The 15,308-nt window shown below is 36.4% G+C and overlaps 2 protein-coding genes and 2 pseudogenes across 4 annotated transcripts; 1 reads left to right on the top strand and 3 right to left on the bottom strand.

Moving 5' to 3' along the window:
- The first annotated feature begins 120 nt into the window (after nt 1-120).
- Nucleotides 121-1,203, top strand: LOC104753853 (2-oxoglutarate-dependent dioxygenase DAO-like; annotated as a pseudogene).
- Nucleotides 1,204-1,238: 35 nt separating this feature from the next.
- LOC147925870 (auxilin-like protein 1) lies at nt 1,239-6,794 on the bottom strand. 2 transcript variants are annotated; one of them, XM_087491127.1, is made up of 8 exons: nt 6,210-6,794; nt 2,504-6,041; nt 2,365-2,416; nt 2,205-2,272; nt 2,049-2,114; nt 1,866-1,955; nt 1,592-1,768; nt 1,239-1,486 (listed from the first exon to the last, which is right to left on the bottom strand). In XM_087491127.1, exons 1-8 carry the CDS (start codon nt 6,560-6,562, stop codon nt 1,451-1,453), a joined length of 4,380 nt encoding a protein of 1,459 aa, XP_087347253.1. In that variant the 5' UTR covers nt 6,563-6,794; the 3' UTR covers nt 1,239-1,450. The 2 variants fall into 2 exon arrangements, with proteins under 2 accessions (XP_087347253.1, XP_087347254.1); XM_087491128.1 differs by having other exon boundaries at nt 2,365-2,413.
- Nucleotides 6,795-10,034: 3,240 nt separating this feature from the next.
- On the bottom strand, nt 10,035-11,782 carry LOC104751404 (isoflavone reductase homolog P3-like). Its single transcript, XM_010473337.3, has 5 exons — nt 11,481-11,782; nt 11,268-11,402; nt 10,842-11,127; nt 10,553-10,756; nt 10,035-10,387 (listed from the first exon to the last, which is right to left on the bottom strand). The coding sequence occupies exons 1-5, from the start codon at nt 11,664-11,666 to the stop codon at nt 10,230-10,232; spliced, it is 969 nt and encodes a 322-aa protein (XP_010471639.1). The 5' UTR covers nt 11,667-11,782; the 3' UTR covers nt 10,035-10,229.
- A 1,953-nt stretch (nt 11,783-13,735) lies between these two features.
- Nucleotides 13,736-15,235, bottom strand: LOC104751403 (isoflavone reductase homolog P3-like; annotated as a pseudogene). Its single transcript, XR_015584277.1, has 4 exons — nt 14,833-15,235; nt 14,457-14,746; nt 14,174-14,377; nt 13,736-14,057 (listed from the first exon to the last, which is right to left on the bottom strand). The product of XR_015584277.1 is annotated as an isoflavone reductase homolog P3-like (transcript).
- Nucleotides 15,236-15,308: the final 73 nt, after the last annotated feature.

Below are 15,308 nucleotides of genomic sequence, written 5' to 3'. Positions count from 1 at the left end.
TAGGCAAGTAGTATTACATTACATTATTAGTTACATCATTCTCTTGGAGGATGTCTTTATAACATGATACAAGGTTGTGTTGAAAGTAGAAAAATTTTGCAACCTCGGAGAAGGATCTTAATGGTGGAACTTAGTGGAGTCATTCCGACAATAGATTTGGAAGAGGCTTCTGATAAGATTTTGAATCAGAAAATCCGTGAAGCGGGTGAGAGATGGGGATGTTTCAGGGTGATTAACCATGGAGTCTCTTTGTCTCTGATGTCTGAGATGAAGAAGACTGTCATAGATCTCTTTGAACGTCCATACGAGGTGAAAATGCGTAACACTCATGTGCTACTAGAAAGTGGTTACATGGCTCCAAGTGAAATGAATCCTTATTATGAGACATTGGGTCTATTTGACATCATTTCTCCTCAAGCTGTCAATACATTTTGTGACCAACTCGAAGCTTTCTTTTCTTTTCAATTTTGGATTTGTTTTTTTTTTAATATTTGTTTACGTCTTGATGGACTTTTTGAAGGGAGACTTTGGTGAACTATGCCAAAGCTATAGATGGACTTGCAAAGGATTTAGCAAGGAGATTATCAGAGAGTTACGGGCTTGTTGAGACAAACTTTTTCAGTGAATGTCCGAGCCTATTTCGGATTAATAAATATCATTTTAAACCAGAAACAATTGGGAAACCTGGTGTGCAAGTACACACAGATACCGGGTTCTTGACGATTCTTCAAGATGATGAAATGTTGGTGGACTTGAAGCCATGGACAATTCTTCGGGAACGTTCTTTCCCATCACCCCGTTGCCAAACACGCTTGCTATCAACTTCGGAGACTCGGCTACAATATGGAGCAATGGTAGGTTGTGTAATGTGAAGCATAGAGTGCAATGCAAAGAAGCAAAGACAAGGATTTCTATCGCGTCCTTCTTATTAGGACCAATGGATACAGATCTTGAAGTTCCAAGTGAGTTTGTGGATGTTGAACACCCGCTGTTATACAAGCCTATCAGCTACAAAGCACTAAGAAAACTTAGAATCGCTATGAAATTGCATGATGGAGAAGCTCTCAAGCTTATAACCCATGAAAGACTTGAATGATCTAACTGCAGTTTAATTTCTTTTTTCTTTTGGATCTCTCAAAGAATCAGAAATATAAGATGTATCTATTCTATTGGATTTTGTAATATATGTATGAATAATTATCAGTGGTGTATTTGCTCATATTTGTGGCTGGTTTAGCTGTGGGAATATGAATGAGCTTCTTTTATATATATGACCCATGAATGTAAATATTTATAACTGGTTATTACATCTCTAGATCTGTCTTCATCCCATACCATAGCTTTATCCTGTACATATTCTAACTTAGGTTTTCGGGCTGGTTGGTTCTGATTTGCAGAGTGACTTCTGATAATAGGGTAAAGGAAGATCCAAAGATTCACACCATCTTACTTATCGTTCGTCTGCACCAAATTTGTTCCATGCTTCCTGGAGTATCAGAAAGAAGCTGGTTAGAGACTGATTTGCAGATGGAGGTAACTCAATCAAGTGGAATTGATTTTATATTTACAGGTTAGAGAGAGAGAGAGAAACCTTGAGAAGGTCAAAAACTTTCTCGCAAATGTACATCTGCTGTGTAGATGCGCCACGTTGTTGAAGCTTGTCAGGATGAACGTAAAGAGTTGCCTTTCGGTAGGCTTTTCTCACAGAAGCACTTAAAACAAGATCAGTGAGAGGAATCGGTTTCCATCCACTCTCTGCTCCGAGTATCTGCAAACCACAAACCACAGAACAATCGATTAAGACTGATCATCTAATCCATTAGAAAGAGTTAAGAGCAATTGTACAAATGGAGAAAACAAATTACATATTGTAGTGTTGAGAGCAACGCTCGCAAGTTGTTTTCCTTTCCACTCGACCACCGTTTGACATCAGCATCAAGAGCTTCCGCAAGTTTCTGCAATTTCAACCCGAGAAAAAGAAGGCTTAGTACAACCAATTCAAAGATGACATTTAAAAAAAAAAAAAATCTGATCATATATTTGATTACATTTCTCTCTGCCTGCTCTTTCTGAACTTTAAGATCACGAAGTTTCTTCTCTGCAAGAGCCTCTGCCTGGAATGATGACATCACAGAAACATGTTCTAAGCAGAGAAAAGAGGAAAAGAGGAATATAAGAGACAGATGAAAGACTGGTGTACATACCGCGCGATCAGATGTTCTCTGGTGTCTCTCAGATCTAGCTTTACTTCTCTGGATTGGCTCACCTTTGTCTTCATTACGCAAATCAAATAAACAAGTCAGTATATTGGTCAAACATCTTGGAAACCACTATATATATATATATATATACACAGAGACATACCAGTCTGGTTTGAGAAATTAGAAGGACCTGAAGTTTTGTTCTCTGTACCCTGCTAAAGAATTTCACAAATCAAAATATTACATGAGAGCTATGAATGATAAGTTGAAAGAAGAATAAGGAAATAGGAGTCAAAACTCACAGAAGATGAGGAGCCTCGTCTTTCACCAGAAGAGCCTAATGACTTGCTGCCGCCATAACATTTTGTTTGAGAAGAAGCAGCCTTTCCAGACAATGCTTTTTCCAGTGCACGTTCTCTGGCCTCAGAGAGTGCTCTTTCTACAGCAGCACGCTCAGATCGGAGTTTAGCTTGCATTGAAGCCTTCTCAGCTGATGACAACTTATCATTTGCCTCAACAGAAGCCTTCTCTGATCTCCTTGGAACCTCAGAAGTCCCTTTCCGGTGGGCTCCTGTCTTTGCTTTCTCTATTGCAGCTTTTCCTGCTCTTTCCTTAGCATCAGCAAACGCCCTTTCGCGGGCTTCACGAATAGCTCTTTCTACCATAATTCTCTCTTTCTCTCTTTCTCTTTCCTTCTCTCTTTCCTTCTCTCTTTCCTTCTCTTTCTCTCTTGTTTCATCTTTCTTTTTCAGATGTTCCTCAACCAGCTCTTCTTCGTTCTGTGAAGCATCAGAAGCAGCATCTCCCCCTTTTTCCATAGATGATCGACAACTCTCCTCTCCCTCATTTTCTTTTATGTTTCTATCTGTTGATGTGAAAGTATTTTTGTCTCCGTTGGGCAAACAACAGGAAGACTCAGCTGCCTCCACAATATTGCTTCTATCTATTTCATTCTCTTGATACTCAAACCGGTGCTCTTGTTCAGTCTTATCTTCATCATTCTGTAGACCAAAACTTGTTTTCATGTCATCATTTTCTTTTTTGCTTTCCTCCATTTCGTCAGGCTTACTTTCTGCCTGACTTACTACTCCATCCTGCATTGATCTGTCATCATCCTCTACTACGCTCCAACCACTTCGTATTGAATCAGAATCTATGTCTTCAACGTGTTCTTCTGTGCTGCTGACAGCACTGGCTTTTTCAGGGAATTGATCACTGAGATCTTGCTCAACGCCAACCTCCTCAATGTATGAATCCCCTTGTCTCATTTCAAAAGATGACCTGCTGGTGTCAGTATCTACACTACCATCGATCTTAGTTTCTTCTGCTAGCTCATGCGTTTGCTCAAATTTCTCCCCGGATTTATTTGAGTCTGTTTTACTACAATCATCATATTCATGCATTTCAGCACGAGAATCTGCATGCTCCTTTATCTCATTAAGTTCAGCAAGTCGTTGAGCCCATCCAGCTTCTTCAGATAATTCATGTGCACCTTCCCCTTCTTGGTCGCTAGCCATTCTATTGGCCTCTAGCTCTTCTCCTATCAGTTCACGGACCAAAGACGTTTTACCTTGCACTTCTACCTTACCATATGTTTCTTGTGCCGACTCTTCATTTTCTCTGGTATGTGCATAAGCTTCATTTTCCCTGGTATAGGCATAGGCTTCATAATCCTTTCTTACTGTCTCCACCTCATCCTGTTCATATCTATCTGTGCCAGTCATCTGGCAGTACGAAGTCTCTACAGTTTCGTTTCCGTTCTCATCTCCAGTTTTGTGATGGATATCAAGATGGTCGTTTTCTGATTCCACTAAGCTGTAAGTTTCATCTTCTCCCTTAATATCTGCTGGCTGAAACATCTGCCTAAACATTTGTTTAAGAACGGTCCAATTTTCTTGTAATCCTGAATCATTAGCTTGTCCAGATGTACTTTCTGTTTCCTCACTAGCATCATGAATCCATACACCCTCCTCACGGAAGGATATTTCTGTGGTTTCATTCTCCAGACCTCCTAGCCACAAGGGCCTGTTGTTTTCCTTCGGGGCCTTGATCATATTGTAGACGTCTTCAGAGGTCTTCCAAACTCCTCTTCGCCTGGGAACCTTGTGCATTGTCTCTTGCGCCTCATCTGTGTTTCCTGGCTCAGAAATATGTTCTCTGTTAAAAGACACCATAGCTCCAACACTATCATCGGACTGCGTTTTACTGAAAATATGATCAGGTGTTGGGATCTCTTCCACTTCCCTCACATATGTTTTGGTATGATCAGTACCAACAAAATTCTCATGTGGCTCAAAGATTCTCTCCTTCTCACCTTCCTGATCTAGAACATTGTAAGTTGGGTCAGGATTTTCATGCAAATCTTCTTCGCCCCACTTAGATCCACCTTCAGTCTCACAAGCACTTTTAACTTGCCATTCAATTTCTACCTCCATATTCTGAGAAGTCCCTTCTGTGAAAGCACAGATTCTAGATTCAGACTTCTCTTCAATATTAGTTTCGGTCTTACTCTCAGGTTGTTGTGGGGTCTCTTCCACTTCCCTTGCATATGTTTCCACTTCCCTTGCTAGCATCTCTGGTGAGTCACCTTCCTCACCCTGAACCATTTGAGCGAGGCTAGAACTTTCCTCCTCAGTAACCTGTTTCTCATCCTTTTTTGAAACCTTGCTCCCCGTGAAGGTGAAGGCCTCTACAACACACTTTATTTTACTGCCAAGCTGTCCAAATGTATAGAAGGAATTCTCAGTTAATGGCTGCACCTCTTGTTTCGTATCAGTTTCAGATTTGGCTGGTGCAAGGTTATCTGGCTCCTGCTGCTTACTGTTCATAACTGATTTGAATATCTCTCCAGGTGATACCCAGTGTTTGCGACCTCTTTTTGCTTGTTCCTCTTCTAGCTTAACCACATCGTGTTCTTCTAACTCTTCCAGCTTATGGTCTGAAGTTGATTTTAAAAGTCCTTCCGGAACCTCCCACAGCTTCCGTGCTCTTTTAGCATGCTGATCCCCCTCATTTGAAGCCGATTGTTCAGATGAGTTCCCCGTTTCACCGAGAAGCTGAGAATTGTTGTCTCTGCTTTCTTCTGTAATTTCTTCAACTTCTTTGTCCCCTTTAATCTCGATTTTAGGGTCATCACAAGATTTCGGTTTTGCACAACTGCGAAAGCCTGAATTTTTCCTTCCCATCATTTGTTTTGCAATATTCATTCTTACTTGTGCCTCTTCTATAGCCTTCTTCAATGCTGCAGAAGACTCAGCGGCAGGCGAATTTGCATCTGTTTCAGCATCGAAGTATGGAGGTGAACTTGTAGGATCATCATCTTCAGTTTGTAACCTTTCCGAAAACCCAGAGTAGGAGCCCAAAAATCTTTCAGAAGACCCATTTTCACCATTCAACGTATGCTGCAAGCTTGAAACTGGTTTCACATCCGGATGTTCAGCATTAGAATCGGTCTTGCACGTGAAGTCATCACGCGTACTACATCCATTTCGAGCAAAGATGTTCTCGAAATCAACCTCAGTTTTAGAATCCTCCCGCTTACTAGAAGAAACCTTGACTTCCTCACGACCCTCATTACATGGCTTCTTCGTCTCAACTAGTGGATTAATTATAGGTGGTTTACTTTCAATCTTTTGCAACGGGCTCGTACTCTCAACCTGCAGTTTAGTAAGCACCTGAGCCTCCTGAGTAACGTTAGTAGTAGTCCTATCCCCATTGCGTGAGACGGCCTGGTGATTTGATATATCAGAGTGCTTCATCCTAACCATTTCAGGTGAATCTTTCCCCTCGTTGCAAACAGGAACAACAACATCACAAGAGTTTCCACTTTTCCTACGATTCCTACACATTGGAAAACAAAAAAGCTCTCACCAACAGAGATCTAACATCAAAGTGTTTCCACTAGTCAAAGATGTCTCCAGCAAAAAAACCTCATATACACAAATCACACAATCGTATTAGCCTTTTAAAAAAAATTGAAGAACCCTAAATATATATTGAAACATTTACCTTCTCTTATTGACAGTAACGGCGGTTTTGTTATCGGAGTTGATGATCACTTCCTTGGGAGTAAGAGCGAAATCGCAACCACCAAAGACGGAAGAGTAATCGAGCTTAGAGCTGCGAACATCGACCTTAACTTTACCAAGGTTGAGCTCCGGTACATCCAAAAACGGAATCGAAGACGGAGAAGGACCCGAGCCTCTGAAAATCTCGCCGTAGTCAACAAGAGGAGATTTCAAATTAGACGGAGAAGCAAAAACGCCGTCGTACGCAGCATTTGCACTAAAGCTAAGGCTGCTATGGCTACGATTACTAATCTTCCTAGAGAAAGTAGTAGCAGGCGATTTCTCATACTCCATTTTTTTTTTTTTTTTTTTTTTTGCGAAGAAGAGATTAAACAAAAAAATGGCTTTGTATTGTTCGTCTTCGTCGTTGTTTCTGCTTTCTTATTCTCTAATCTCTTCCTAATTTGTCCTTCTCTCTGGTTTTTTGCAGACGAAAAAATCTGCAGAAGCTTTAGAGAGAGAAGAGAAGAGAAGGGTGAGAGAGAGCTATGAGCTGTTTATTTTTTTATGCCGAGTAATTTGGATTTTTTTTTATTTTTATATAAACAAATTAAATCATACTTACTAACTAATTCGAAAAAGCGCGTGAGCAATAATTATAATAACTGTCTTGTAGTCAAATAATTTAAGAACTATATTAATCGCGAGATTAATTTTTGCATTGGTTGTATCATGTACTATAGAGTATAAAAGCAAAATTAACGTTAATGTTGTGTCGGTCAAATCTCTTTCATTTTTATGCTCTTTGTGATACTTTAAGATGCGTTAAGCATAGAGACCTTAGTTTGTTTTTTAGTTCTTTTTTTTTTTTTTTTTTTTGCTTCGTGTGATTATTTTATGTAGTGAAATGTTGTATAAAGGAGTAAGATAAATTGTGTTGTCAAAATCAAAAGTATTTCCACACGCCAACCTCCTTCGTCTTAGTTCATGTACCTTTAAATATGTAATATATATATATATATATATATTTTTTAAAAATATGTAAATATTTACATATTTTTGCTTGTCATTTCTAATTTTCCAGAAATTGTTCATAATTATATTAGAGATGATTACTATATTTCAGTAACGTAAGTCCATGTTGACCTTTTATATTTTCTTTTGTATGATATACCACTAATATAATCAGACTTAAGAGTAACAAATGTATAAATGCTTTTTGACAAAAAAAAAAAAAATTTTAAAAAAAAAGTCTAATTGCGTTCTTAAACACATGGGAGCTTGCCCGATTACAAATATTCAAATGGCTCGATTTTTTTTATTATAGTTTTGTCGAAAGACAGTTAATATCTAAGCTGTTGATAACAGTGTATAAAGGGCGATGAAATCATGTAAGGGTATCTTCGGAATTTTGAGTATCATAGTAAAAAGCTATGATTCTCTCGACTTGTCTGTGCGACCGTTATGCATTATTATGCTCTTGTCTTGCCTCCTGTCAACAGTTTCACAATTTTTATTTTGTAGATTTCAAAACTAAAAACATTGTCGTTTATATATAAATAAACTCAGACAAATGTAAAACCAAAAAAAAAGAAAAAAAATATCACTTTATTTTATTTTTTCAAAAAACTTTATTTTATTCGAAGGATCAATCACTAATTATAAACTAGATATTATAGTTCGAAGTCGTTTGTGATTACGTATTGATAAACTACTGATTCGGTTCTTGAAATGAACCTATATGCTTGTAACTAAGCCCAACACAGTTTCCGTGAGTTTAGTTTGATGATTCATTCGATGTTGTCATCACCAATTTGGTTTATACATAGTAATCATGCAAGAAGAAAATAACAAGAGCAGGGGTGAATAACAAGTGGCGTTACAAAAAAAGTGTCTATTAAGCAGTTGTCTATGTCTTTATCTCGAATGATAGATCACATGATTTTTTGATACAAGACATGGATTCTTTTCACAACAATTTCCCACATATCTTTTGTTTATACCTCCAATATTTTTAAAAAAAAAAACGAAAACAAAACCAAACAGTATATTGGTAATATGACTCATATTTATGATTTTCATTTTAGCTTCTACCCTTGGTGGTTTTTGGGATGTGGTCCAAAACTTTAGATTATACAGGCTGTTCCAATGAATGTATATACAATAATAACATATGTATTTATATGCACACGTTTGGTAGAAATTGTAATGATTCACAGCATCGTAGTTGCTGGCAATCACCAAGAGCCAGAGAAGTCATGCATTTTCCGAAAAAATCCATATGTTATTACTACTATCAAAATAGTATGAACCCCCCCAAAATATAAAATACTACTAGTGAGGAAACATAAGTCACAGATCGAATAAAAACCAAAAACGCTTTGTCATTTCCAAGATCGTTCCTGATATCACCGCTCTGAGTATTTTAAACAAATTAAACATTAGAAAATCCTATTGAACTTATTGGTTTATTTTTCTTGTTCCCTTAATAAAATATAGAACGCAAAATTAAAGTTAGATTGTATACCTTAAAGAAATCATCGCTGACCAACAAAGAAATAAAATTTTAAAAAACATCAAAGAGACATTTTGTATATATTAATGGTCCACAAGTTAGATGAAATAAATTATTTAGTGATCGAACACTCATAACTGATCACCTAATGATTCTATTATAGCCTGCTTATAAGTGGCAGTGACAGATATTGTTGTTGGTAATGCCTTCTCTAAACCATGCATGATTTGTATTATAGTTAGGACTCTGAAAATGACATCGTAACATGGAAAAGAAAAAATAATAATAATAACATTCATGTGTGTGTGTGTGATGTTAACCGTTTTGCTATACCCAATTAACATTTGAAAGTACCATTCTAACACTTAAAATCCTCAAACGCCTATTTATATCTACAAAGAAAAGTCGTCAAATGCAAGTATATCCCAGAAGCCAAAATCAAACTAATAGAAGTGAAACACTCACATTGTATCTTGACAATTCAGAGAGCATCTTGACAATTCCACACAAGAAAATGTAACAATAAAAACTTAAATAAATATAGTGGTAAGGTTATGCCCCTAAATGAGTTGTCCACATACTCTTTGATGAGTTTCGGTTAAGACAACTAAGAGTTGGCGACACACAAAAATAAAATGATGGTAAGCTTTTGGGCAATTGAGATCTAACTGTATAAATCTAGGGTCAGTGACAGTTACTTTTATAGCTTTATAGAAGAAGAAGAAAAAAAAAAGGTAAATCGATGCCATACGATCGAGAGAATCTAATTATGTCAGTCAAAGCACAAAAAAAATGGAGCCCACGATACATACACATAGTGTCATTATTTTCGTTCCTTTGTAATATTTTTTTTTTTAGTTTTCTTTTTAACAAACTTGTAATAAATAAAATGTATTTCATGCTTTTTAATAGACCATGGCATCATGGAAACCTAATCTAACATGGCCTTTACAAGGTTTTATAAGCGTTAAAGTGGTTTCAGTTGCTTTTTTTTTGGCAAAAGTAGTCTATGGGAGAATCTCTTAGCCATATGCTTTGCATATTCACAACCCCAACCACATGCTCTCGCCTACTTCTGTATTCTTGTTTTTGTTTACTAAATAAAAATCATACATTGCCTCGGGCCCAATAAGGACCCAAATTGAAAACCTCTAACTCCCAAAGAAGGTTATAGCATAAGTATAAACATTGTCGTATGATATTAAACAATTCTGACTCTGAAACTCTGATTTTTATATCATACTGTTGATAATTGGGTTTCGAAAGGATATGTGGATTTCAAACAAGGTTGATGAATTGTACAGTATTCAATTTTGAGTACAATATTTGCTTGGTTTCACAGAACTTTACATTTGGCTTAATTTAGTCTCACACGCACACACATACACACATACATACATACATTCTTAAATTATACACTACAAGAATCATTCATTCATTATTATCGTTACAACTATGTTACTTGCGTAATCGTAGCGGTGATTCAGTGATTTTTATGAAATCTTCTCAAGTGAATTGATTGAGATACTCATCGACAGTGGTGTACTTGACATCAGGGTAAAGCACAGAGGCTTCCACACCGAACAAAGTCTCTTTGGTGAAACTGGTCTGATCTCTCTTCACAAACACCGCGTGGTTTATCGACTTAAAAACATCGACGGGAACTGGAGATTACACACACACACACACACACACACACACACACACACACACACACACACACACACAAAATATATATATATATATATATATATTTTTCATTAAGAAAATGGAAAAAAGTGATCAATAAAAATTGGGAATAAAAATTTCAAGGATTTTGATTTCTATACCTTGGATGCTTTTAAGGATTTCTTCTTCTGATATGTGAGTCTTCTCAAGAGACTTGCCGATCTTTTTCTCCCACAAGGTTACCATTTCATTCATTGATAAAGTGTTCTTAGGAGGTCTTATGTAAAGGATTTTGTTCAGAGTCCTTGGATCATCCACTGTCCTGATTGTGTAAGCGGCAGTATCTTCCTCTTTGTTTATCACAACTGCAAAAACAATCTAAAACATGTTATAAAATAAATATTTTTTTCTTTTTTTTTTGAAAAATTCTTACATTTTAAAATTCTCAACCTTTGGCATCTCCATCGCCTAAAATAGTAACTTTGTCTCTAGGAGGAACATTTCCGTCGCCAAAAATGATGACTTTGTCTCTAGTAGGAGAAATGAGACTAGGCTCGAACTGAGCTAACGTACGCAAGTATAAACCGGCACAGCAATCGCTAACAACGTAAGTGTGTGGTATTCCTTCAGCCTCTGTAGCTTTCCTGATCCGTAACTTACTTGCAAAAAATGATTTTGCCGGCTCAACCGCACTTGTCCTCTCCACGTCTGTCCCAAACTCAGCCGGCAAGAATCTCTGGAAAACAACAATTACAAATCTAGTAGAAGACTACGAGCAATGTGCTGTATGATTTTTCTCATAACTATACATTTTCATTAGATCATATGCTAATCAGATCTCCATTTATAAGTAATGAGTTTGGAACAAATTAATACCTTCACGTTACCGGCTTCTTTAATGGCGGAAATGATCTTGGTTTGATCCAAGACTTGCTTGTGCCCGATGGTTGATATCACCACATCGACCTGTTTGATGGCCTTCACTAAGCTTTCATGATCATTCAAATCCCCCTGACCAAGTTATATAACTAAGGTTATGGTTATGTATTTGTATGTAATACATGTTAGAGAATGATAGTTTCTGCATACGTTTAGTATTGTGACACCGAGGTCTTTGAAACACTGGACGGTTTTGCCCTTAACGGGATCGGAGAGAGATGCTTCTCGGACAAGAGCGAACGTTGGATTACCCGCTTTAGCGCTAGCTTCAACGATGAATTCTCCCATGTAACCAGTCCCTCCGATCACAAGAATCTTGCTTTTCTCCGTCGTCATGTTTCAACGGTGGTAATGACTAATAAATGTGTACTATTTGAATAATGATACTGTGGGATTTGAGTGAAGGACTTGGCGTCGACAGGGCAATTATTTATGGACACTATTTAGTGGGTCGACTACGACAATATCCTCACCCAGCACCATTTGTTTTTCGATAACGACTGATCACGACTTTACAAAAAAAAAAAGTGAATGTCTTTAAAATACTAAACCACTCTGTCTCATAAAAAATAATCTATCTTTTTTGTCCCAACATCTTGTTAAGGTATAGAGAAACACACACGAAATAAACCGCTTGAAACGCGCCAAGCAAACGCTTGTTATTCAACCTTGTATAGAAACTCTCGTTTCTTACAAGACTTGAATCTAAACTTACTCTCTTATCTATCTAACATAACACTCTGTGTAGATCTAAAAGAGTTAAACACATTCATCTTCTTAGCCTTTTTATGAATGTTATAAAGTTACAAATCTCTCAAAACTTTTACCCCACGAGTGATGGCTCTTTTTGTGGCTAGCCCTAGTCTCTTTATACTCGCACCTAAAATTTCAAATCTAAATCTTTGTGCATCATAACAAAAAAGAAATATTCTTTATCCCCAAGAATATTGTTTCCTTATCTCCTCTAACCAAATATACTCTTAATATCTTTGTCATCTTACTTCACGCCACGTCAGCATATCAGACCTCTAAGACTCTTCATCGCGTCATGTCACCTTCAGAGCTCTAATGCACTTTCACATCTTACGTTAGTCCCATCCATTTCTTCCACATTGTACGACTCCCTTCTCACAATCTCACCAGAAAAAAAACGTAATGGGAAAATAACATAGCGGGACAAAAGAACATAGTGGGAGAAAAGTACTTCCATAGTTTTGTGCGGTTATAGACAAAAAAATATATAATTTCGTAAAGTTAATTTAGGATATTACAAAATAAAATAATCTCACAAATTTTACGGCGTTAGACGGAAAATGTAATTTGCCAATTTTTTTTATTTCTTTACCGAGAAACTTAATTCCACAATTTTATTGTTTTGGAGAAATTCGTAATTTTGTGGTTTTGAAAGCTAATGTTTTGCAAATTTAGCGAGATTATGGTTTTCCAAAAACTTGAAATTATTATATATGAACTTATTTTCTGTGAAAACCTCAAAATATATGGAATAACGCTGAAACCACCAAACTATAAAATTATGAGTAAAACTATATTTTTCTTTTTGAAATTTTAAAGCAGAGGGACAATGGATGTGAAGGGAATGGGTTGAATCGACATGAGATGTTGAAGTGGTTTTTTTTTTCCGAATATTTTGTATATTATTAGAGTTAGGTTAAAGAGTATTTTAGGTTCTTAAAAAAATTTTTTTTTGTAAAATTTAGATATGAAACGGGTAACGTTTCTAATATAAGATATTCATCAATAATATATATTATCTATGTTCCTAATTAATCTATTTTCTAGAATTTTCATACATATTAAGAAAAACATATTAAAATTTGATTATAAATGTACTATTTTGTGCTTTACAATTTTCTATAACTCTAAACCAATAGAGTTTTAATTAATACATTTATTGAAATTTACGATCTATCATTAATAAGTTATTAATAATAACTAATACAATTGCATAAATAACTTAAAAATTACATCTTTTGGAACCAAACAAAGTATTATTCAGAAAAAAATTAATGGATTTTTCTTTAAGAATAAAAATTGGCCTATGTTTTGAGAAGTTTCCCCATAGTAATTGTGGTTGTTGAGATTGTCAAATGAGAATCTCCTTCTTACGAGCATTCACAAAATAAATAGAAGAAAACATAAAAAAGACAACACTATGATAAATAAATTAAGATAGAACAAAGGGGAAAATACAAATCTATCAACATCGAAATAATTTAATCTGAAACTCTGATTTTTCTATCATATATTGGGTTTCGAAAGTACATATATATTTGTGGATTTCAAACAAACTTGAAGTTGAAGATGTACCCCTATTTTTTTTTTTCTGGTCAAAGTAGTTGAAGATATACCTTACGTTGTCATTGACACAAGAGTGCAACATTAGCTTAGTTTCTCAAAACTTCACATTTGGCTTAATTCAATCTCACACGCACACACACACACATTCTTAAATTATATAACTACAAGAATCATTGATAATTGTTGTTACAACTATGTTACTTGCGTTGCGTAATCGTAACGGTGGATTCGGTGCTTTAATGAAATCTTCTCAAGTGAATTGATTGAAATACTCATCGACAGTGGTGTACTTGACATCAGGGTAAAGCTCAGAGGCCTCCACACCGAACGAAGTCTCTATAGTGAAACTGGTCTGATCTCCCTTAACAAATATGGAGTGGTTTATCGCCTTAAAAACATCGATGGGAACTGGAGATAACGCAAAAAAGAAGATATCTTTTTATTTAGCAATGAAAAAACCGATGATAAAGAATCTATAAAATAAAACTCCCCTTGTGAATCATGCTCGGATTAGAATTTCTAACCTTGGATGTTTTTAAGAATTTGTTCTTCTGAGATGTGAGTCTTCTCGAGGGACTTGCCGATCTTTTTCTCCCACAATGTTACCATTTCATTCATTGATAAAGTGTTCTTAGGAGGTTTAATGTAGAGTGTTTTGTTCAGAGTCCTTGGATCATCCACTGTCCTGATTGTGTAGGCAGCAATATCTTCCTCTTTGTTGATCACAACTGCGAAAACAATCTAAATTATATAAAAATCTTTTATGTTTTAAATTCTACTTTTCTATTACATTATATAATTCTCCACCTTTGGCACTTCCATCCCCTAAAATGGTGACTTTGTCTCTAGGAGGAACACTGTCTTCGCCAAAGATGATAACCTTGTCTCTGGTATGAGAAATATATGAGACTAGACTCGAACTGGACTAATGTGCGCAAGTAAAAACCAGCAGAGCAATTGCTAACAATGTAAGTGTATGGTATTCTTTCAGCTTCTATGGCTTTCCTAATCTGTATCTTCCTTGCAAAAAAGTACTTTGCCGGCTCAACGGCACTGGTCCTCTCCACGTCTACCCCAAACTCAGCCGGCAAGTATCTCTGGAAAACATCGACTACATATCTAGTTAGAGACTCTCTGCAATTGTTTATTTGTAATGAGGTTTGATGATGAATCAAATTCTGACCTTAACGTTACCGGCTTCTTTGATTGCGGTAATGATCTTGGTTTGGTACATGTTATAGAATGATAGTTCATGCATACGTGTAGTATTGTGACGCCGGGATCTTTGAAGCGTTGGATGGTTTTGCCCTTGACGGGATCGGAGAGAGATGCTTCTCGGACAAGAGCGAATCTTAGATTACCGGCTTTAGCGCTAGCTTCAACGATGAATTCACCCAAGTAACCAGTCCCTCCGATCACAAGAATCTTGCTTTTCTCCGTCGTCATGTTTCAACGGTGGTAATGACTAATAAATGTGTACTATTTGAATAATGATACTGTGGGATTTGAGAGAAGGACTTGGCGTCGACAGGGCAATTATTTATGGACGGTATTTAGTGGGTTAATTACGACAAATACCTCCTCACTAAACATCCCATGTGATGTGGTGAACAGTTTTCGACTCTCATGTTCTGTTCGTAAAATACAAATTACATAAAT

This window comes from Camelina sativa, chromosome 16, assembly GCF_030686135.1.
Source record: "Camelina sativa cultivar CO46 ecotype springtype chromosome 16, ASM3068613v1".
Taxonomy (NCBI): domain Eukaryota; kingdom Viridiplantae; phylum Streptophyta; class Magnoliopsida; order Brassicales; family Brassicaceae; genus Camelina; species Camelina sativa.
The sequence above is the reverse complement of the archived record's forward strand: the minus strand, read 5'-3'. Positions and strand labels throughout refer to the sequence as shown.